Source organism: Podarcis gaigeae (genome assembly GCF_964106915.1).
Source record: "Podarcis gaigeae genome assembly, chromosome: 6".
Taxonomy (NCBI): Eukaryota; Metazoa; Chordata; class Lepidosauria; order Squamata; family Lacertidae; genus Podarcis; species Podarcis gaigeae.
The window spans coordinates 22,426,880-22,448,810 of record NC_139682.1 but is presented as its reverse complement, the minus strand read 5'-3'; the positions used below and the strand labels follow the sequence as shown (position 1 = coordinate 22,448,810).

The window sequence follows — 21,931 nt, the reverse complement described above, 5'->3', positions numbered from 1 at the left end:
CTTCATCTCTGGATGTGCTTTGTTTATTTTTTGTTTTGCTGTTGAATATCGTTGTGCTGCTGTTCAATGAATGCTGCCTATTGCTATGTTCCATATATAAAAGTGCCTGAAATGATTGGGTACAGGAATATAATGTGGGGGGCCCTCTCGCCCCCTTGTCCACACAGCCTCTTTCCACCTTATATGAGAAAAGATTAGACACATGTGTAAGTAGATAAATCTGGGTTCCACGTTGTGTTTTGTGTGGCCCTGTGCTGACACTAAAAAGTCAGAAAAAAGATCTGAGAAACATGTTGGGATCCGGCTCAAGATAATAATGGGTGATCCTAAATGTAACCTTATCATGCATTGACAATCCAGTCCTGCTCTTACTTTGCCAGCTCCATCCTTAGTTCTGTTTCCTGCTCATACCAGAGTGGGTCAAAATACTGGCTTGTGTAAAGAAAAGAAACACAGTGGGAGGAAATGCACTTTTGCTGTCAGAGATCCAAACGATAGACAGCTTATATATATAGAAAGGTTCATTGCTTAGCCTTCATCACTGTTCAAACAGCAAGTCGCAATTTCCCAGTTTTATGCCTGCAGATCTAGAGCAAGGCCATTAGAGGGCATTTAAACTTCATCCTTCAGTCCAGCTAGAAGTTTCAATCACCACAACAAAACTTCTGCATAACCCCATGGCCTGCTTGGAATAGTTTCGTTTTGTTTGTTTTCATACAGCTTTCCATCTCTGCTATATTGTTTTTCTATTTTGAGTCTCTTATTTTCGCCTCAGGCTGCAAAAGGTTTGGGGCTGGATATTATGTAGTGTGCCTGGTAATTTGGAAGGGTGTGTGTTTGTGTGCTTGAACTCCTTCTATTTCTAAGTCCCTAAAGGTAAAGGGACCCCTGACCATTAGGTCCAGTCGTGACCGACTCTGGGGTTGCGGTACTCATCTTGCTTTATTGGCCGAGGGAGCCGGCGTACAGCTTCCGGGTCATGTGGCCACGATGACTAAGCCACTTCTGGCGAAACCAGAGCAGCGCACGGAAACGCCGTTTACCTTCCCGTCGGAGTGGTACCTATTTATCTACTTGCACTTTGACGTGCTTTCGAACTGCTAGGTTGGCAGGAGCAGGGACCGAGCAATGGGAGCTCACCCCGTCGTGGGGATTCGAATCGCCGACCTTCTGATCGGCAAGTCCTAGGCTCTGTGGTTTAACCCACAGTGCCACCCGCGTCCCTCTAAGTCACTAACCACCTCCATTAACAATGTGAAGATGCTCAGAGGGAGATTCTCTCCCCCCCCCCCCATTATTTGAAGACAGGTGCCCTTTCAAAGCAAGTAATGTCAAAGGCACCCGAAGAAGAAGAACCTTCTTGTTTTGGTGACAGCTTGAACGTGTCCTGTTTATTTTTGGTATCTGCTAGATATAGCAGGATAATTGTTGCCTTATTCTCTGGGGCCAATCCAAAAATAATTGACTTTTTCATAGAAACAAATATGGCAACACCTTCTGTATTAGATCTCTTCCCTTGGGCCAAGAAATTCCTGATAGTTTAGAGAACAGGTTTTCAGACTTTATTTGCAAAACACAACGGTGCTTGCCATTCCTAATCCAAGGTCATCTGTTGGAAAAGTCAGGTGCTTGTCTGGGGGGGGGGGTGGCGGCCCTGAAGGAGGGCATTAAGCAAAAGGGAAGAAGAGCAGACCTACGTGGGCACAATACAAAACTATATGGATGTGTGACCTTTTCACACATTACCCAACAGACCCTGAGGCCTCCATGGTATGCAGCAAGTCCCATCATCTGAGGTTGATGCACAGGGACCAACTTGTGGCCTCTCCTGCGAACAGATGACCCAAACGTCTAGGTATAGGATGTATCCAAAGTAGTGTGGAGTAACACATCCCATCAGTGCAAGGATATCAACCATGCCTCATCTGTTGTAGGAGTTCTCCATTGCCTCCAAAGCAGATTTGGGAAAGGTGTAGAAAAAAGAGAGGTGAGACAGTCCCATTGTGCAGGTAGAAATCGTTGCGCTGATGGGACACATTCATTGGCTATTGCCCTCCATTTCTGCAGTAAATATTGCATGGGAGCACCTTTGAAGACTCTGTTAGTCCAGAACACATCAGCTAGGTTGCTAGAATATTGCTAGAACATTGGCTTTTGCCCAGCTGGGGATTTTCTTGGGTAGCTTCCTTGAGTATACAGTGGTACCTCGGGTTAAGTACTTAATTCAGGGGTCGGCAACCTGCGGCTCCGGAGCCGCATGCGTCTCTTTAACGCCTTTGCCGCGGCTCCGGGGTGGAGGCGAGGGGAGGAGGCGCATTTTCCTTTGTTCCCGCCCCAAGCCTCGCGCGCCCGACGGGAGCTCCTGCCGGGCGCGCAAGGCTTGCAGACACTCGCCCGAAGCACGGGGAGCCCTCCGGAGGGCTCCCTGTGCTTCGGGCGGCAGGCTGTCGCCCCAAGCCTCGCGCGCCCTACGGGAGCTCCTGCCAGGCGCGCAAGGCTTGCAGACACTCGCCCGAAGCACGGGGAGCCCTCCGGAGGGCTCCCTGTGCTTCGGGCGGCAGGCTGCCGCCCCAAGCCTCGCGCGCCCGACGGGAGCTCCTGCCAGGCGCGCAAGGCTTGCAGACACTCGCCCGAAGCACGGGGAGCCCTCCGGAGGGGTCCGCGTGCTTCGGGCGGCAGGCTGCCGCCCCAAGCCTCGCGCACCCGACGGGAGCTCCTGCCGGGCGCGCAAGGCTTGCAGACACTCGCCCGAAGCACGGGGAGCCCTCCGGAGGGCTCCCTGTGCTTCGGGCGGCAGGCTGCCGCCCCAAGCCTCGCGCGCCCGACAGGAGCTCCTGCCAGGTGCGCAAGGCTTGCAGACACTCGCCCGAAGCACGGGGAGCCCTCCGGAGGGCTCCCCGTGCTTCGGGCGGCAGGCTGCCGCCCCAAGCCTCGCGCGCCCGACGGGAGCTCCTGCCGGGCGCGCAAGGCTTGCAGACACTCGCCCGAAGCACGGGGAGCCCTCCGGAGGGCTCCCTGTGCTTCGGGCAACAGGCTGCCGCCCCAAGCCTTGCGCGCCCGACGGGAGCTCCTGCCGGGCGCGCAAGGCTTGCAGACACTCGCCTGAAGCACGGGGAGCCCTCCGGAGGGCTCCCTGTGCTTCGGGCAACAGGCTGCCGCCCCAAGCCTCGCGCGCCTGGCGGAGCTCCCGCCAGGCGCGCAAGGCTTGCGGACACTCGCTGGAGCTGCAGGCTGCTGCCCGCAAGCCTTGTGAGCCTGTGGGAACTCCCGCCGGGCTTGCAAGGCTTGCGGATAGCTTCCTGAAGCCTGGAGAGCGAGAGGGGTCGGTGCGCACCGATGCCTCTCGCTCTCCAGGCTTCAGCGAAAGCCTGCATTCGCACCATAGGACGCACACAGATTTCCCCTTCATTTTTGGAGGGGAAAAGTGCGTCCTATGGAGCGAAAAATACGGTATATAGCATGTCTTTGTTGCTGGCTGATTTGCTGCTATTGCTTTGCAATTTGCAGCTACTGTTTTGAAGGGGAGTGAAGAACACACACTCAAAAAAAGGTAACTTGTTAATATAACGTTTATTTCTATGAGGAGGAGTAATTCTGAGGGGTCAAACAAAAAATAATTAAAAAGTGTCAAAAAAGTTATTTTTATAATGACGAGGATAACATTGGGCTAAGAAACAATGTATGCAGTGTTATATTTGTTTTAAATGTCGCAATGGTTTTGCGGCTCCCAGTTGTTGTTTTTTCTTCGGAAACGGGTCCAAGTGGCTCTTTTTGTCTTAAAGGTTGCAGACCCCTGACTTAATTCGTTCCGGAGGTCCGTTCTTAACCTGAAACTGTTCTTAAACTGAAGCACCACTTTAGCTAATGGGGCCTCCTGCTCCCGCCGTGCGGCTGGAGCACAATTTCTATTCTCATTCTGAAGCAAAGTTCCTAACCTAAAGCACTATTTGTGGGTTAGCGGAGTCTGTAAACTGAAGTGTATGTAACCTGAAGCGTATGTAACCCGAGGTACCACTGTATTGCGAGTTCTTAGTATCCAATCCATCAACTAGGAGCAATAAAGGCAAAAGGCTGTTCTGTAGAGATTCTGAGTGCAAAGTATGAATGGTGTCACAGACATGATAAATACCCTTCAGCAATGTCGAATAGACTTACCACCTTTGGGGAAACTGTTGATGGTTGGAGCAAAAGGAAGGAGTGCTTCAGACCATCAGTGCCACTTTCCCTATTCATATTTACACAAGCAGAACAGCTGCACGGGGCATCAAAGAACGCCTTGAACTTTACTACAGATGCTCTGTTTCTCTTATACTGCTGTTCTTCCCTTTCTTGTATACCAAATAAGGTCTATTTTCTGCTGTATGTTGCCTGGGGCTTGCCACGAAACATTAGATTTCACTGCGAGTTCCTTGAACGACCCCTGGTCAATTCATCCTCAGCCAGTTCATCATTGCATTTATTCTTTTATTTCTAACAACAACAGCCTGGTTTGAACAATGGTGGCTGCTTCACCCTTCGCTCCCCCATAACTATTCTCCAGTGAAATGATAACATAGAGAAAGAATAACAAGACACGGTTCCTTAGATTACTGTAGCTGCAAAGCATCATTTTCCCAATGGATGGATTTATAATAGTAGCCACAAGCTGGCATTAAACACATCAGTACTGTACAGTTTTAAAACATATGGTCTGGTTTCCCTCACTGAACGATAACATTGTCTAGCATAATTGCAGGGGAATCCAGGGAGAAGACAGATGTCGGCTGCGATGAGGAGCTGCACTTTAGCTTTCGTCCTCTCTCCCAGCTAAAGACGGTCATTTCTTCTCTCTGTTTCTAGGCAGTTATCTCATTATCAAAGAAATGAGAGCATCTTGGACTTGTGACGATCCAGCTGCTAAGATAAGGCCAGTATATCAACTTCTGAATGGAGCGGGCTGGTTTACAGGCGGCTTCCTCTTCCTCTCTGTGGAGGCAACGCACTCAGTGGAATTTCCAACATACTCTGAAAAAGCACAGCTGAATGAGAGGGCCAAACTAGATGTCAAGAGAGGACAGGAGAAAACTCACCAATCTCCGGGTTTCTTTTTAATTGAGAAGCAGCCCTCGGAGGCTGTCGGTTTTAGTGGGGGAGAAGGGGGTGCTTAATATTTTCTCCTCTCGTTGTTCGCCTGATCACATTATCCCTCCCAGAATTGCTTTTCCGGGGCTCTGTATCTGTATCTATTCCCTCACAGAAGAAAGGTGGGCCCTTTTGACCAGACAGATGGTGGGATATGAATGGGTTGAGATGCTCATTGTGACTGCTATTCTTTTGTTCAAATTGGCAGACTCTCAGATAATGATGATGATGATGATGATGATGTCTTCTGCATAATGTCTAGTTTGGGTATGGTTTTCTTTGGAGTTTATTTTCATGTATCTGGTGCTGATGTTCTTAGGGTATGCTTGCAACGTTCCTTCCCAATTTTCCCTTGTTTATCTCCCTATCTCAGTATCCTATATGTTGGGGGGGGTTGCACCATTTCACTGCTTCCACTGATGATAGATAGATGATATATGATATATGATAGATATAGATAGATAGATGATAGATAGATAGATAGATAGATAGATAGATAGATAGATGATAGATAGATAGATAGATAGATAGATAGATAGATAGATAGATAGAGATAGATGATAGATAGATAGATAGATAGATAGATAGATAGATAGATAGATAGATAGATAGATAGATATAGATAGATAGATAGATAGATAGATAGATGATAGATAGATAGGTGATAGATAGATAGATAGATAGATAGATAGATAGATAGATAGATAGATAGATGATAGATAGATGATAGATAGATGATAGATAGATGATAGATAGATGATAGATAGATAGATATCAGTACCTGCACAAAGGAGCCCTTTAATCAGTATGTATAGGTGAAAATCTGTTGTCTGGACTGATCAATGACTTAAGTGGCGTTGCTGAGCACACTTTTCACTGAAATGTGCTTAATGTAACATGTAGTTTGACCTTGGCTTTAAATCAAACATTTTTTTTCTTCCCAAACTCCATCTGAGTTTGTTTTTCTCAGCTGACACTATGAACACATTTTAGCCTGGGCTGATCCAAACTGAATCAACTTTACAGGAACAGAAAATGCCAAAACCAACTTACAAGAAGACAGGCACAAAATTGAAGTCTCAGATTGCTTGGGAAGGACCCAGGGGGCAGGAAGAGACTTAGGCCACTGTGGGAAGGTGGGGACCTTCCATCCCCACAGCTGCCTCATAAGGGCAAGATCTACTGGGACACGTTGCTGTGCTCTCTAGGCCTTGCCTCATAAGTCAACCTTGTTTCCTTGAATAAAGAGTTAATTTCACTGAAGCTGTGTGATTTATTGCCGCCCTACCCCTGATCCCAGCTCCTCACACCAGTCTGATGCTCCTGCCAGCACCCTGACCTACACCAGCCCCGTCCAGGTAAGTTGTAGTGACACTGGCGTTCAGAAGGCGCTCTTGCAGCTCTGTCCCACCACACTGGCTGCTACACATATCTTTGATGTGTGGAAAGCAGTATGAGTGTTTTATTTCCCAGAAAGTGTGCCATCAACTATCAACAGATAGTTGCAAAGTAACCTTTGTTGCAGTCCTTGAAACTTCACACTTCAGAAGCTATAAAGTACGAATTGTTCCTGGTGGAGCCAGAGCCCCTCCTCAATGAAGGAGGAAAACAGCACAGCCCCCCCTCCCCCCAAAACAGGCCAGTTTAAATCTAGCCAGGTAGCTCATTTAGCTCCAGCTGTGTCAATAAATCACACTGCTGCATTTTGGGTCACAGAGGGTCCGTTGCTATTTGGGGATTCAGCCACTTACAGAGCTTGGCAGTCGAATTGCAAGTATTGATTTTGCTGGAACAATTTTATCAGACTTAAAGAGAATGTCTTTCTTAAGATGCTCAGTCCTTTAGCATACAGCTAAGTGGTCCATGGAGAATTTAGGGAGAGTTTAGGTAGAGGTAGGTGACAACACAAGTCATAGGAATTTGGGGGGCCCTGCGGCAGGTGGGGGAAGATTAAAATGCCTCCTGCCCTGCACTGGAAAACAATATTATAAAGAACTGCCCCCTCCATAATGTCTGGCTAAATGTACTCTATGCCAGATTCCCCCAGATTTCCAGATGTTTTGGACTACAAATCCCATCAGCCCTGTCTACGGCTGATGGGATTTGTAGTCCAAAATGCCCAGCGGACACCAGGCTGGGAAAAGCTGCTCTATGTCCTGATGTCAACAAAATGTGCATTTGCTCAACCCCACCAGGAACATCTAAAGTTGGGGGAGTGAAGGAATGCACATTGTACATAGATGGTCACAGAGGTGCAAGCAACCCCCTCAGACAAGTTGCGCCCCACCCCCTTCACTGGACACCTGTGGCTAATTTGAAGGAAAGGCACTTTTCATATGCAAATTATAACTGAATCATGATTTGGGCATTAAGAATTAAGGCTGCAATGCTGTGCATGCTGACTTGAAACTTAACTCCATCAAAGCCAGTTGGACTTTCTGTAGAGGGAATCTGTTTAGGGCAGAAGTATTAATTTGAGCATTCTTCCTGTTTTGGGAATCTAACATGTGAGAATAGGTCACACACACGATGAACTTTCCCCCCTCTGTGCCTTCCCTCCCCAGCAATCCCCCGCCCCCGGTTCTGCCATTGTAATAGGGAAAACTGAATGGGGCTGTTACAGAAGGAAAGGATGGGAAATCAACACAGGGCAGCCCTAGGCTCTTAGCCTGTGAGTGGATCCTAGAATCCTAGAATGGTTGAATTGGAAGGGACCATGAGAGTCAACTGTCCCAAACCCACTGCAATGCAGGAATCCTTTTACCCAACTTGGGATTTGAGCCCACAACCCAGAAATCAAGAGTCTCGTGCTCTTCAGATTAAGCTACCCATCTGGGCTTGCTTCTCAAATATGTATTTCCCACAACTATACCAAAAAGCTGGCTTGCTGGGCTGCTCATTCACATACAGACTTTTCTCCATTATGTCCCTCAGCAAGCCATGGTCTTCCAGCCAGGCTTCACACTCACAAATGTCCTTCACCCCATCGAAGGACCTCCTCCTTTGTCCTTGCCCTCACTTGCTTGTTGACCAGCCCCTTCTTCCTGCCCTTTAGTTCTGTATTCTTGTTTGCTCTGTCTCCAACGCAAGAAATTCTCTGTGACAGTAACCACATTAGCCACCTGACATATGTCTGCCATGTGGTGGGGATTCCCTCCTTTAAAAAAGCAACTTCAGCCCTGGTGGAGATTTCTTGTATTTTTTTCCACAGACCCATCACTTACCATGCTGACTATTCCCGTCAGACCCTGGCAGGATCTGAGGAGGCATAAGCGTCTTTGGGTCTCAAGCCTGCAGTACTGATTCTGGTTAGATACTCGCGTGGTGATCCCTACGCCACAGGTGACAGAACAGGCGGACCATTCAGTGCTCCACTGTTCACATGCATAGGGGATCAATATCGACGCTGTCCCAGGGAGCCTTTGTGCTGAGCAGGGAATGAAAGAAAGAAGCTTCATTAAAATGGATGCTCATAAATTTCATGGTAACAACCTCTAGAGCAGTGTTTCCCAACCTTGTGCCTCCAGATGTTTTTGGCCTACAACTCCCATCATCCCTGACCACTGGTCTTGCTAGCTAGGGATGATGGGAGTTGTAGGCCAAAAACATCTGGAGGCACAAGGTTGGGAAACACTGCTCTAGAGGAATAGCCTTCTTAGTTTTGTAGCAAAAAATGGGAAGGATTTTTTGGGATTTGAAAAATTCGCAGGTTTGGCTGAGGCAGCCAGCCAAATGGGCAAGGTATAAATAATAAAATTATTATTATTATTATTATTATTATTATTATTATTATTATTATTATCATCATCATCATCATCATCATTATTATCATTATTATCATTATTATTTATTACTGCTGTGGCCTAAACTTTTGTGAATTAAGACCTTCTCCAGACTGGGGGTGGGTTGTTGTTGTTGTTTTTAGGTGTATTCTGTAACATGTCATGGATGCAATAATAACATATTTGTGGTACACTAATGACAGTGTACTGGAAGAAGCAAATATCACCAGTGTCAAAGCAATGATTCTTCAACATAAAGTTTGTTGGATTGGTCATGTTGTGTGGATGCCTGATTATCGTCTTCCAAAGCAACTACTCTGTTCCAAACTTAAAAATGGAAAGCATAATGCCAGTGGTCAACAAAAGAGGTTTAAAGACTCTCAAGGCAAATCTAAATAAATGTAGTATAAACACCAACAATTGGGAAACACTGGCCTGTGAGCACTCCAATTGGAGAACAGCCTTTACCAAAGGTGCCATGGGCTTTGAAGACACTCAAACTCAGGATGGAAGGGAGAAATGTGCTAAGAGGAAGGCACGCTTGGCAAACCCTCACCATGATCAACTCCTGCCCAGAAATCTATGTCCCCACTGTGGAAGGACGTGTGGATGCAGAATTGGCCTCCACAGTCACTTACGAACCCACTGTTAAAACCGTGTTTATGGAAGACAATCTTACTCGGCTACGAGTGATTGCCAAAGAAGAAAGATTTGTGGTGGATTTATATTGGACTGTCCACATAGCATTCTGATTTATTAGTAGTTCTACAGTGTTCCCCCAATGTTTTTTCTTTTTGGTTTTGGAGTTTTAATGCTCAACTGTGTGGTGCCAATAGCTCAACATATTGAGAGCAGCAGCACAACAATGTTTACATTTGGGAAAGAAACAAGCATAAGGAGGAAGCATGTGAGGTCTTTTTTTATAATTGTCAATAGAAATCACCCACCCTCAGAGAAAAAACAAGTTCTTTCAGGCTTCCTTTTCACAGAAGAGGAGGAGGAGAGAGTTACAGTGGTACCTCAGGTTACATACGCTTCAGGTTACAGACTCTGCTAACCCAGAAATAGTACCTCGGATTAAGAACTTTACCTCAGGTTGAGAACAGAAATCGTGCTCCGGTGGCGCGGCAGCAGCAGGAGGCCCCATTAGCTAAAGTGGTGCTTCAGGTTAAGAACAGTTTCAGGTTAAGAACGGACCTCTGGAACGAATTAAGTACTTAATCCGAGGTACCACTGTATAGGAAAGTGAAGAGGGCATGGCTTGCGCCTAATGAGTCCTGCCAGTGCAAAGGCTTCTTCTTGCTCAACGGAGCTTTCCCACCTTTCCTCCTCTTGTGCCCCCAGAAATTGGCTTGGGATTTCAGTGCCAGGAGAAGCCTCAGAACAGTGTGTGGGGTGAGGAAAGGGGGGATTATTCCATCTGGTAAACCGCAATGCTTGCACTGACAGAATGTTCACCAAGTGCAAGGTTGAATTCCACCCAGGGATTCCTGAAATAGCTCCTTGGTTCCATTCTTAGCAAGGTCTTCCAAAGGAGGAATCTGCACGTGATTTGTCCAGTGAACTTTCAGTTCCAGCATGTGCCAATGTGCACCGAATCATCTAACTCCAGTTGAAGATCTAAGCTGCACAACCTCTGGAGCAAATGTTTTAAGGCCTTAGACCAGCAGCACCTGAACAACAAACTGTGCAGGTACATACAAGTCACCTGGCCACAGTCTTCCCCACGATGGGGAGATATGTTGTGCTTGTTTAAATTACAGAAATTACTTCTAAATCTGGAATAGAAATCAGCACATGCATATTCCAGGAAACTCTAGAGCCTCCTTTCAGGCAATGCCTTTCCTCTTTTTTTTGGCAATGTCTAAGTAGCCACCTTTGCAAGCCCCCTCATTCACCTGCATGCAACAGCTTTTCAGCTTCGGCTACCAGGCTAGTACTTAAATGCAAGGCTGGTTTGGGCCGTAACTTCAACAACAAAGTGACGACCGAAAAGGTGGGCCAGGACCTGTTGAATTTTACCTGCCATGGTATCCGTCAAGATCTGCCTGTCTTGTCTTTCACAAATCCATTCCTGGCAGCACTTTCCTGGGATCTCCACACGCCTTGGATGGGGGCAATCTGGAGTGGGGAGGCGAACATCCTCACTGCAGAGGGGGACACATGTGAAACCTCCTCCTGAGCAGCGGCACTGGAGCTTACAGCTTGGCTGGAACACTTCCCCGTCCTGATAGATCTTCCCATTCACTTCACAGCTGTCGTCGTCGTCCTCATCTGTAGTCCACATTCAGAGCAGCCAAAAACAACGGGAGAAATCAGATGTAGGCATTCAGTCTGTAACAGGGCTACCACGTAATATGATCAGCAATGGAATATGGTACTTCCACATTCTGAAACTGAAATTGGCTCTGCATTGTTGTTTTTAGGAAAGGGAATTTCTCCACTCAATTTCCTACATAGATATCAGGAATTAGGGTCAGAAACCCAGTACATTTGAGCCTAAAAGCCAAAAACTAAAAAGGTTATTTAAAACTCAACATTTGGGGCCAAAAAACTAGTTATAAGACTGATGAGTCCATGTATCTTCTTCCACTGCAAGAACACGTGAGAGGTACATTGTTCCTAATGTTTATGAGAAATATTTTTGTGTCAGAGATTCTCCTACAGATGCAACTCCACAAACCAGAAGGTTGGCTATACAATATAAGGTGGAGTGAAAAACAGTTACACAGTCAGGCCTTGTGTTGGCCTTCCATCTGGATTTTCTGCTGTGGCACAGTCTTTCTTAGAGAAGCTCAGAAAACAAGAAATCCATTGGCAACATTACAAATTGGGAATGGGAAGTGAAATCTGAACAGTTTCAGACCAGGTTATTTGAAGAATCCTCTGCACTCATATGAACATGGCCAGCCCAAAACAATTTACATAGAAATCTGTATTATACGGTGTCAGACCATTCGTCTATCAAAGACGTCCAGACTGTCGCAATTTTCAGGTGGGATTCAGCCATACACCTGCAAATCCATGTTGCACAATTAAAGCTGATTTGGATCTGTTGCACAACAAATCTGCTTCCTCAAAAGATCTGATTGTTTGCAATAGGGAAAGTGGCAGGGAAAGTCAGTGGAAAGTCTGGAAAACAGTAGCTTTGATGCAACATCATCTAATCTCGTGGCAAACAAATCAGGATAGATGCCCAATAAACAGGTCATTTGGAAAGGTGGAAGCTCAGGATTATCTACACCAGTGGTTCCCAAATTTCCCCTGCCCAGGAACATTTGAAAATTGCAAATCATATTGGTGGACAATAAAACAATATGAATATTTATTGCTGATATGGAACAAACCACCCAAATTAAGCTCGAAAGAAGGTCCACAGACCACATTTTTTGGAACCCCTGATTTCTACTAACTGGCAGTGACAAGCACAGCCTTGTTTTCTGCTAGGATGAAGGTCTATAGTTCAGTGACAGAACATTGCTTTCCATGCAGAGAGTTCCAGATGCAATCCCTGGAATCTCTAGTTAAAAGCAAGAAATGATGTGAAAGACTTCTGCCTGATATTTTGGGAGTGCCACCTGCTAGGGCTGAAAATACAAGGCTAACTAGATAGTTTCTGACCTGGCAGTTTCTGATATCCCTGTTTTGTTTAATTGCCTAATGGACTAATACCCCAGCTAGGCCTGACTCCATCCTCAGAGTGTGGGATCCCTAACTTTCCAAGAGTTGGTCACCGTTCTCCTGCTCTTTCTAGAAAGCTTTTAAAAAACAGGAAAGTCACTTTGTTCCAAGTTAGGTCTTGTTATTTTGTAAAAGGCCGATATTTGTTTAACTCACATCCCTGTCAGCTGACCTGAACTCTCCAAGTAGGACAGGAAATCGGGGCATATTTGCTGAGTTTTGTTTGCATTCCTGCCTGCTGCCATGGGAGCTCCAGGGGAAGAATAGAGAAGACACAGTCGTGACATATAGCCAAGCCTGCACTGTGTACCAACTTACAGGACTGTCATCACAGCCTCTGATTTATGGCCCTGTGAGAGCATCATCACCCCTTTCTAGCGAAGTGCCCACCAAAAGGTGTGAATGTTTGGAATCGCCACTGTGGACCAATGCACCCTTCGACACTCAGGATTCTCAGGCATGCCAACAGAGGCGAGGGCAAAGGGAGAAGATTGGTTCACTGAGTGGCTGATGTCACAATGGTCCTTAACTCTTTGGTGAGTGAAATATTCTTCTTTACTAGTACTTCTCAGGATATGGAGCATTTCCTAGTTATGTATGGCACTTTCTGTCTTGCTACGGCTGTTCATAATTATTAGGCATGAGTATAATAGCAGCAGGGTACCTGGAATTTAGATCAGGGCCATGGCACAGAGGACCAAAGTTTTAACCCTTTCCACACAAATTTTCCTGATTAACGCCCCCGTCCCTAAAAAAGCTATACAACAACTGCATGTCTTGCCATAAAGGACCAATAGAAACTTCTTGAGAGAGGGGTGTTAACTGAAAAGAATAATGTGAGATTGAAAAATCCACACACACCCCAGCACTGCAGTCCCAGTTCAAATTCCTCTCCCTGCTACCCTGTAATTCCCACAGTTACTATTAACACTTTTAAAACACAAGATAGTCATGAATGATGGCTAGCCATGTGTACTTTGGCCCTGACTCACAGATCTAATAAAGATTTTGGAGTGCAACATGCTTTTGGAGTCTTGTGTTTCAAGGGCACCCTGCAGGTTTCCTAATCTTTCCAGGCGTTCTTTCCGTATGCATTAGACATTTCTGGCTTTGCCCAGTTTGAGGGAGCCAGTTCCCTCTCGCTAAATGACAGAGGGGCTCCTGCAAAGAGAGGCAAGAAGGAATAGCTCACAATTGCAGGTTCCTCCTCTCCCCATCAGGGCAGTGCTGTAATCGCAGACAAGTCCTTGGCTCCGATCGCAGACGTGTAGATAGCTGCAGGGCTCTCCCAGTCTGCGGGCGCATATGTTGCAGCAGCCGCAGCCGTCCAGAACTAAGGAGGAGCCTGGTGGACAACGTGGAGGGATCCATGGGCAGTAGCATGGAGTCTGGCAAAGCTGTGCATACACCTGCAGAGAGAGAGAGTGTGTGCGCAAGAATATAGGGACATGGCGAAATGAGCAGCTGAATAATAATAAGTTTTTAAAAAGGATATACAGTCATACCTCGGGTTACAGACACTTCGGGTTGTGCATTTTCAGGTTGTGCACTGTGCCGAACCCGAAAGTATTGGAACTGGTTACTTCCGGGTTTCAGCACTTGCGCAAGCGCAGAAGCACTAAATTGCACTTTGCGCATGCGCAGAAGCACAGAAGCGCAACCCGCACGTGCACACATGCGGCGCTGCAGGTTTCAAACGCTGCAGGTTGCGAGCATGCTTCCCGCACGGATCATGTTTGCAACCCGAGCGTCCACTGTAGTGACACTGAATGCCTTTCTTTTTTCGGCACACAAACCATGGCTACTAGCAGCATTCCCCTGAATACCAGCTACTGGGAATCGCGGGTGGAGAGAGGGCTGTTGTGCTCAAGTCTTGCATGTCATAGAATCATAGAATTGAAGAGTTAGAAGGGATCCCATGGGTCATCTAGTCCAACCCCCTGCAATGCAGGAATCTCAGCTAAAGCATGCATGACAGATGGCCGTCCAACCTCTGCTTAAATATGTGGGATGCAATTCACTGGGAGCAGTCAAATACAACATTCCTTGTTTTGCTAGAGTGGACATGCAAGGGAATGTTTGGTCCAGCCAGTCGAAACTTCCTGTTCCTCCTGGCCTGGAACATCCTTCCTTGCATGTGACTAGTGGGTGGGCGTGACCTTTCCAGACCTGGTAAAAGGATAAGGCATGCTGCCTCTCTCCCTCTTTTCCATCTTCCTTTCGTCCTGTGAACTGCTGGACCGCTAAGCCTGCAGTCACTAAATAAATCACCCTTATGGGGTAAACCTATTTGTATATGTTTCAAACTTTAAGCCTAAAGTCTACCTTTAGGGATCTATTGTGGTGTCTTTATTCTTTTAGGAGGGATTCAAGGAGTCTTACCAGGAAAATATTAGAACACATTTCAATCTGGACAAGCCAGATTGAATTGCATATTGTCTTAAGTTTGCAACAAGTTTTTTGCTGTGTAAAGGGGAATGCACTCTGTTAAGTAAAGGAACTTGCTAGCGCAAGTTAGGAAGGATATCAGTAAACAATATATCCTCTCCTGTCACCCTGAACATTCCCACAAAATACCTCCAAGGAAGGAGAGTCCACAACCTCCTGTGGGAGTCCGTTCTACTGTCAAAGAAGGTCTTACTGTCAGGAAGTTTTTCCTGATATTTAGTTGGAATCTCCTTTGTGGACTTCCCATAGGCATCTCACCACAGTGACAGCAACATGCTGGCTAAATGGCCCTTTGGCCTACTCCAGCAGGTCTCTTCTGATGTCCCTACACGTTTGGGGCACAATTCACCAAGACACTCTGCTTTATAATCCCTCTCCACCTAAAATGGCTGGGGTTGGTTGAGGAGCACAATAGGCCTCCCTCCAAGCAGAAGCCTAACTATTGATTTGGCAAGAACTGTTCTTTGTGTGACTGACTCCTCTAAGTAGTTGAACCCCTCCAATGATCAATCATAGCTAAGGATACATAGCAGTTAATAGGATAGGGACTCTCACAAACAATAATACCAGGAGACTCACATGACCGAAGCTCACTTCTGTATTGATGGTCAACTTTGATTTATGGTCAACTTTGATTTTGATATTGGCTTTATTGTGTTTTCATTACTGACCACTGACTGAATAAGTAAGCACCTTAACATAGGATGAATATCCTTAGATGTATGCCCTGCGCTCCCCGGTCAGTACCAGGCTCAGGGCGGCTAACATCAAAGTAATAGTATCAGCTAGTTTAGTATCAATCGAACAAGCATCCAATTGAGTGTCCTCTGGCATAACTCATAACAAAGGCTGGAAAATTCTGTGCCTTTGTAAAGTTGTTACATCAATAATGAGAGAAGCAAGATAAATAAAAAGTTTTCTGCATCTTCCTAGCTTCTAAAATACATTGAAAGGGTGTGTTCCAAATTGACAGACTGTACCACAACATTTTGGTGATATGTTTTTGGGCTAGTCTCTAAACCAGTGGTGCCTTCCAGATTTTTTTTTTACTACAAATCCCATCAGCCCCAGCCATCATTGACAATGGGCAGAGATTATCGGAGTTGTAGTCCAAAACACGTAGAGGGAAGCATGTTGACTACCCCTGATCTAAACTAACACAGAGTTTAGTACAGTGTTACCTCTGGTTATGAACTTAATTCGTTCCGGAGGTCTGTTCTTAACCTGAAACCGTTCTTAACCTGAGGTATCACTTTAGCTAATGGGGCCTACCACTGCCACGTGGTTTCTGTTCTCATCCTGGGGCAAAGTTTTTAACCCGAGGTACTACTCCTGAGTTAGCGGAGTCTGTAACTTGATGTGTTTGTAACCCGAGGTACCACTGTATCTGTATTTCATTCAGCTTCATTAGGTGAAGGCTCGCAGCCTTTGATAAGGATTTTCCTAGTCCATGTCAAGTAGGAAGGTGAAAATCTAGAGACTGGGCTGTACATAAGGACACAGGGCACCATTAATATGCCTGAACACAACACAGGGTCTTTTTATGGTTACTACTCTAATTACATATAGGCCACATTTAGACTTCATGGTAGTCCACGTATCATTATGTGTCAGGCTTCAGAGACACTGCTTCCTCCCCCCTTGGCCATAGATAAACAGTACAAAGTGAAAGCAGTCTCCTACCAGTAACAGAAATGTTTAATGAATGCAGCAAAAGAACAAGCGACCCTTCTCAGAGTGCAGGTGCTCCCAGTTAAGGTTCCACCGACTTCCCTCTAGTCACTTCCATCCTTTTGTCTCCTAGCCACCTGATCTCTCAACCTTCAGCCTTTTGCAAAGCCACCTTATCTAATCTCCTAGCCTTGGCACTCAGAGGCTGCACATCTTCCAGTGAGCGAGAGTTTGCTAGCTCACTCTTTTCCCGTTTTTCTTCTTGCTGTTCACCTCCCAGTTCTGCCCAACTGTTGTCACCCAAACTGTGCCCCTCAGCAAACCATTGTTCCAAATCAAGACTACTCCACTGCTCCTGTGGAGTTTCAGGATCCTGGCCATTCCTCATCAGAGTTGTACTCCTCAGGCTGATCTGTATTGCTCCAAACCATGATGATTGGCCACAGTTTGTTCTTGGCTTACCAATCTTGGTTCCTTAGTACAAAACAAACCATGATCCTTGTTTTAGATGTAACACTAAATGATTTGTCAAGATTGAAAAAGCACTGTTGTTAAATCAAGTATGGTGTTTTCAGACTAACATTGTTCTATAATATCACATTTTCTACAAAAAAATAACATCTCTGTGCAGAGCACAGATCTCAAGTGCAGATGATTTCTTGTGATTTACAATTGCACACACACTAAGCCATATTTTCCCAGCTCATGCACCTCATACACAGATGCAAGCATTTTTATTTATTCATAGCAACTTCACCCCGCTCTTCAGACAAAAAGACTCCGGAGTGTCTTATGTACAATCATTTAATGGATTACCAGCTAAAAGACATGGCACAGAAGGGGAAAGGAATGGGGAGGGAAGATGAAAAAAGCCAACTCAGGTTAGATTCAGGAACACCTGGGCTCAAATCCCCATTCAACAAAGAAGTTCACTGGTTAACCTTGGGCCGATCACTTAGTCTACTACACTCAGCTTAGTCTACCTCACAGGAGGCAAACAACTTCCCTGAGCTCAGCAAAGGAAGGAAGGGATAAAAATGTAATGAATGAGCAAATAAACTAATTGACACGAGAGTAAGGCCTTGAGGTAAGAAGAGAGGCAGTGGACACGTTAAAGCAGGGGTCAGCAACCTTTTTCAGCCGTGGGCTGGTCCACTGTCCCTCAGACCATGTGGTGGGCCGGACTATATTTTTTTTGAGGGGGGGGAAATGAAGGAATTCCTATGCCCCACAAATAACCTAGAGGTGCATTTTAAAGAAAAGGACACATTCTATTCATGTAAAAACATGCTGATTCCTGGACCATCCGTGGGCCGGATTGAGAAGGCGATTGGGCCGCATCCGGACCACGGGCCTTAGGTTGCCTACCCCTGCGTTAAAGCAAACAGGAAAGTGGTGAATCAAGACTAAAAAAAAAGCAATGTATTTAGTATGGATACAGCCTGCCACACTCCTTCCTTTCCAATGAAGTGAGAAAGGGACTAGTGTCTATGGTAACTCACACTTGCTCTACTCAGTAGACAGGGGTCAAAGATTATAAGAGAACCTGCCTTCTTAAGAATCTGCTCAAGGTGAGCTTCTTTGTCAGTGTTTCTTCTTTATGGTGATATATTTGCATTCAAAAGAAAATAATGTCATTGTGATGCTAATATGTTCAGCATCTCTAGCAGTGTAACTCATCAAATGATGCCCTTTCATCTCCTTCACAGAATTTGGAAACAAAACCTACCTAGAGTCACTCACAGGAGTGCTATTTGAATAATCTAAAAATTGATCACTTGTGTTACCCCTGACATTGAGTCATACCGAGAGTGTGCAGTAAGGAAAAGCAAACCACACCTTTATATTTCCTAGGATAATATGACCAAACGAGAATTGGGATATAATGCACAGCTTCTTATAGCTGTGGAGGTATAGTATTTGTTTTAATAGGCTTGCTTGTCTCCACTACAGGCTATTCTTGGGTGTAAATATGCTGAATATCTGCTATGATCTGATTAATTTTACCTCTCCTATGCTTTATATTCTGGGTTGCTGTGTCCTTAAGTAACACCTGATTGTATTTTCACACAGGTATCCTGTCCATGTGTTACATATTTTTAAAGACAGGCAACTGCAACAATCTCAACACTTACAGTGTGTTTCCAAAATCTGAAACTGAAGCAGTATTCTAAAACCACTGGAAAACTCTCAAGTGATTAAATTGTTCTTGTGTGTGTACATGTTAAATGTTGTTGATCTTGTGCAATCCTGCAAGAGGCATCAGCTGTACATGTGCTGCTCTGTATTTCCCGGAGCAAAAGCTGGACAACAATTGAGCAATATTGAAAAATAATGCCAGCTGCTTGGCGTTGTGCCTCTTGAGGTTGTAAAACAGAGAACTGAGTGTGCAGAAGAAACTATTTAATTGATTACTATGCAGCCTCCTCTGCTAGCATAAGCACATGACTTTGGTACCGGCACACAATTAATGAAGTAGATTCAAATACAGTGATTTAAAATATGGGAAGAGTGGGGCTAAAGGATAAAAGTTGGCCTTTCAACATTTATTCACAACAGCACATTCTCCACGGTTTGCACAGATGTGACACTTAAGCATGCACATTAAAAAGACACATTAGTGTTTGAAGACATCCTTTAATTATTCCAGTTGCCAAACTGAAGTTGCTTGATTATAAATTGTTTTGTAAGTGGGGGAATGGGGGGAAAAGATCCTTGCTATCTAAACAAACATTCCCAGCTTCCTTACCTTGGAAAGGAGACAAAGGAAGGAGATCAAGAGAAGCTGGAGTTTCATTCTGACACTTCAGCACATCCCTCCCCAGGCAGTTTGGAGACAGCAGCGTGTCTGAAGTTTTTAAAGTCTGCGAGTAAAGCCCTGCAAGTGTTTATACTCTTCCCTGCTCTGATGTCACTCCTAGGCTCCAGTATAAACACGAGTAGGTTTGGACAAGCGTCAAGTTGTTTCTTTTTCTTTTTCTCCCCCCACATTCCAGTTAACATTTCCATTCACCTCAAGGTGAGAACATGCAACCCATTCACAAAGCACAGAAGGGAAGTTTCGCTGTGCTGATTGCAGAGAAGCAGAACAGAGGGGGAAGCAGCAAAAGTATCAACAGTAAGTGGATCTTTTAATGGGAGAGCTTCTCTCGGTGTGTATTTGTGTGCTCTCAACAAGATGCCTGCTCCACAGAGATCTTTGAGGAGCAGAGGTTCTGTGTACTGTGGAAGCCTGCACATTTGAGCACCTTTGCACCCAAGTGAAAGCTTGCAAGGAAGGTTGAATAATAGGCAAACTAATAATAGGCAAACTAATAGGCAAACTTAATAGGCAAGCTTGCAAGGGAGGTTGAATAATAGCATGGGTAGGCAAACAAAGGCCCGGGGGCCGGATCTGGCCCAATCACTTTCTAAATCTGGCCTGCGGATGATCCGGGAATCAGTGTGTTTTTACATGAGTAGAAGGTGTCCTTTTATTTAAAATGCACCTCTGGGTTATTTGTGGGGCTTTGGAATTCGTTCATCCACACACACACACCCAAAAAATAGTCCAGCCCCCCACAAGGTCTGAGGGACAGTGGAACAGCCCCCAGCTGAAAAAGTTTGCTGACCCCTGGATAATAGCAGCTGACCACTGCCAATGACTGTAGACCCAGACCAGGGAAGGGAACATGAGAGGCACCAGGGGCAGCTAAGGCAGTGCCAGATGCAGGCCATGCTGCTGAATGGCCAGCAGCGCCCAGGTCAAATATATCATGCCAGATTGGGAGCTCATGGGTATGCAGCCGTACCTGCACCCATTGGTGCACAGAGCCCCATTCCAGTGGTGTAGCATGGGGGCAGGGGAGCGATGGCTCCGGGTGCAAATTTCTGAGGAGGTGCAACCAAGCACTCCCACAATGGGCTCCCTCATTGAGGCCAGAGCTGTGGGGAGATAAGTGCCTCTTTCTGCTCCCGGCTGGCGAAAGGATGCCCATGGGCCGGCCAAGAGGGAGGGGAGGCCGCTGCCACCACTGCCCACCAAGGAGGAAGGGAGGAAGAGGAAGGCGGTAAAACACTGCCAGAGCCACCTGCGTTGACCTGATTGCCTTTGTGTTTCTCTGCTTTGTCTCTGCTCCCAGGTTGGGGCTTGAAATATACTCAGAGTCCTGCAGTGATTTCATGCTCTTTATTGCAGCTTGTAAAACACTGACTGAATTCCACCCCCCTAAAAAACCTCAGGCTTTTATATACATTATTTACACAATGAGTCCCATCTGATTGGCTGATTCTGCTTCCCTCCTGGAGCCTGATTGGTCTTCTCCTGCAGGCCAATCAGTTGTTGCATTCTACGATCCTACCTGCCTATTTTTCTAGGATCCAAGCTTAGTACATAGCAGGGCTAGTTTGCAAGGAGAGACTCCCTTGATTGGACGCTGGTCTGCGAAGGGACTGACCGCTGCCCATTCCACCAGGGGGCACAACACTTGCCTCGCCCTGGGTGCCAGCAACCCACGCTATGTCCTAGCCCCATTCTCCTTTCCCTCAATAATTGCTCAATGGCTGCAGGTTACCCTCCTCTCCAGTTTACAAGCTGCCATTGCTTGCACCTTTGTTGCTTATTTGAACACTTGTTGCCTCTTCACAAGGTTGCCTCTATGTGTCAGCGCAGTGGAGAGGGGAGGGGCTGCATCTGCTGACCCCGACATCATATTGCACCCCATCACCCCCCTCCCCCAGCATTGGTGAATTCAGTGTGCGCTACATAAAAAGGGGAATCCAGATTGCATGGGGTTCTGAGTCACATGAAATCCTATGAGCATCCAACAGGACATCCTCTTTGCAGATGTCATGCAGAGTAAGTTGGGGGCATAAAGTCAATAGCTTTGCTCCCCACCCCATTTAGGTGGAAGTGACTTGTGAAAAAGGCTATGATAGAGCACAGAATAATGTGTCTCTTAATTTCATTGAAAAGCATTGCAACTTGCGCACTGCAATGGCTCTGCACGAGCTACCACTTCCTTCTATAGTCATTTTCTTATAAATATGCAGAGTGAATGAGCTCTTACCTGCCTCATTTGTCTTCCATTTCAATCCAATATTATGCTTTGAAAGAAATCCCATTGGTTTTAACAGGAGTGATCCTGCTAAAACCAATGATCCCTGTATAATGGATTCAAACTAGCATGTTTGCTCTCTGGAAGATTCAGGCCACCTCATAAAACAATTGTGGGGGCTTCCTAGGGCCA

At 45.9% G+C, this 21,931-nt stretch overlaps 1 protein-coding gene across 2 annotated transcripts; it reads right to left on the bottom strand.

Moving 5' to 3' along the window:
* Positions 1-4,581: 4,581 nt before the first annotated feature.
* On the bottom strand, positions 4,582-19,616 carry CCN5 (cellular communication network factor 5). 2 transcript variants are annotated; one of them, XM_083746347.1, is made up of 5 exons: positions 19,453-19,616; positions 13,777-13,993; positions 10,926-11,177; positions 8,346-8,548; positions 4,582-4,965 (listed from the first exon to the last, which is right to left on the bottom strand). In XM_083746347.1, the coding sequence occupies exons 1-5, from the start codon at positions 19,498-19,500 to the stop codon at positions 4,942-4,944; spliced, it is 744 nt and encodes a 247-aa protein (XP_083602473.1). In that variant the 5' UTR covers positions 19,501-19,616; the 3' UTR covers positions 4,582-4,941. The 2 variants fall into 2 exon arrangements, with proteins under 2 accessions (XP_083602473.1, XP_083602472.1); XM_083746346.1 differs by having other exon boundaries at positions 4,582-4,955; positions 8,335-8,548; positions 19,453-19,612.
* Positions 19,617-21,931: the final 2,315 nt, after the last annotated feature.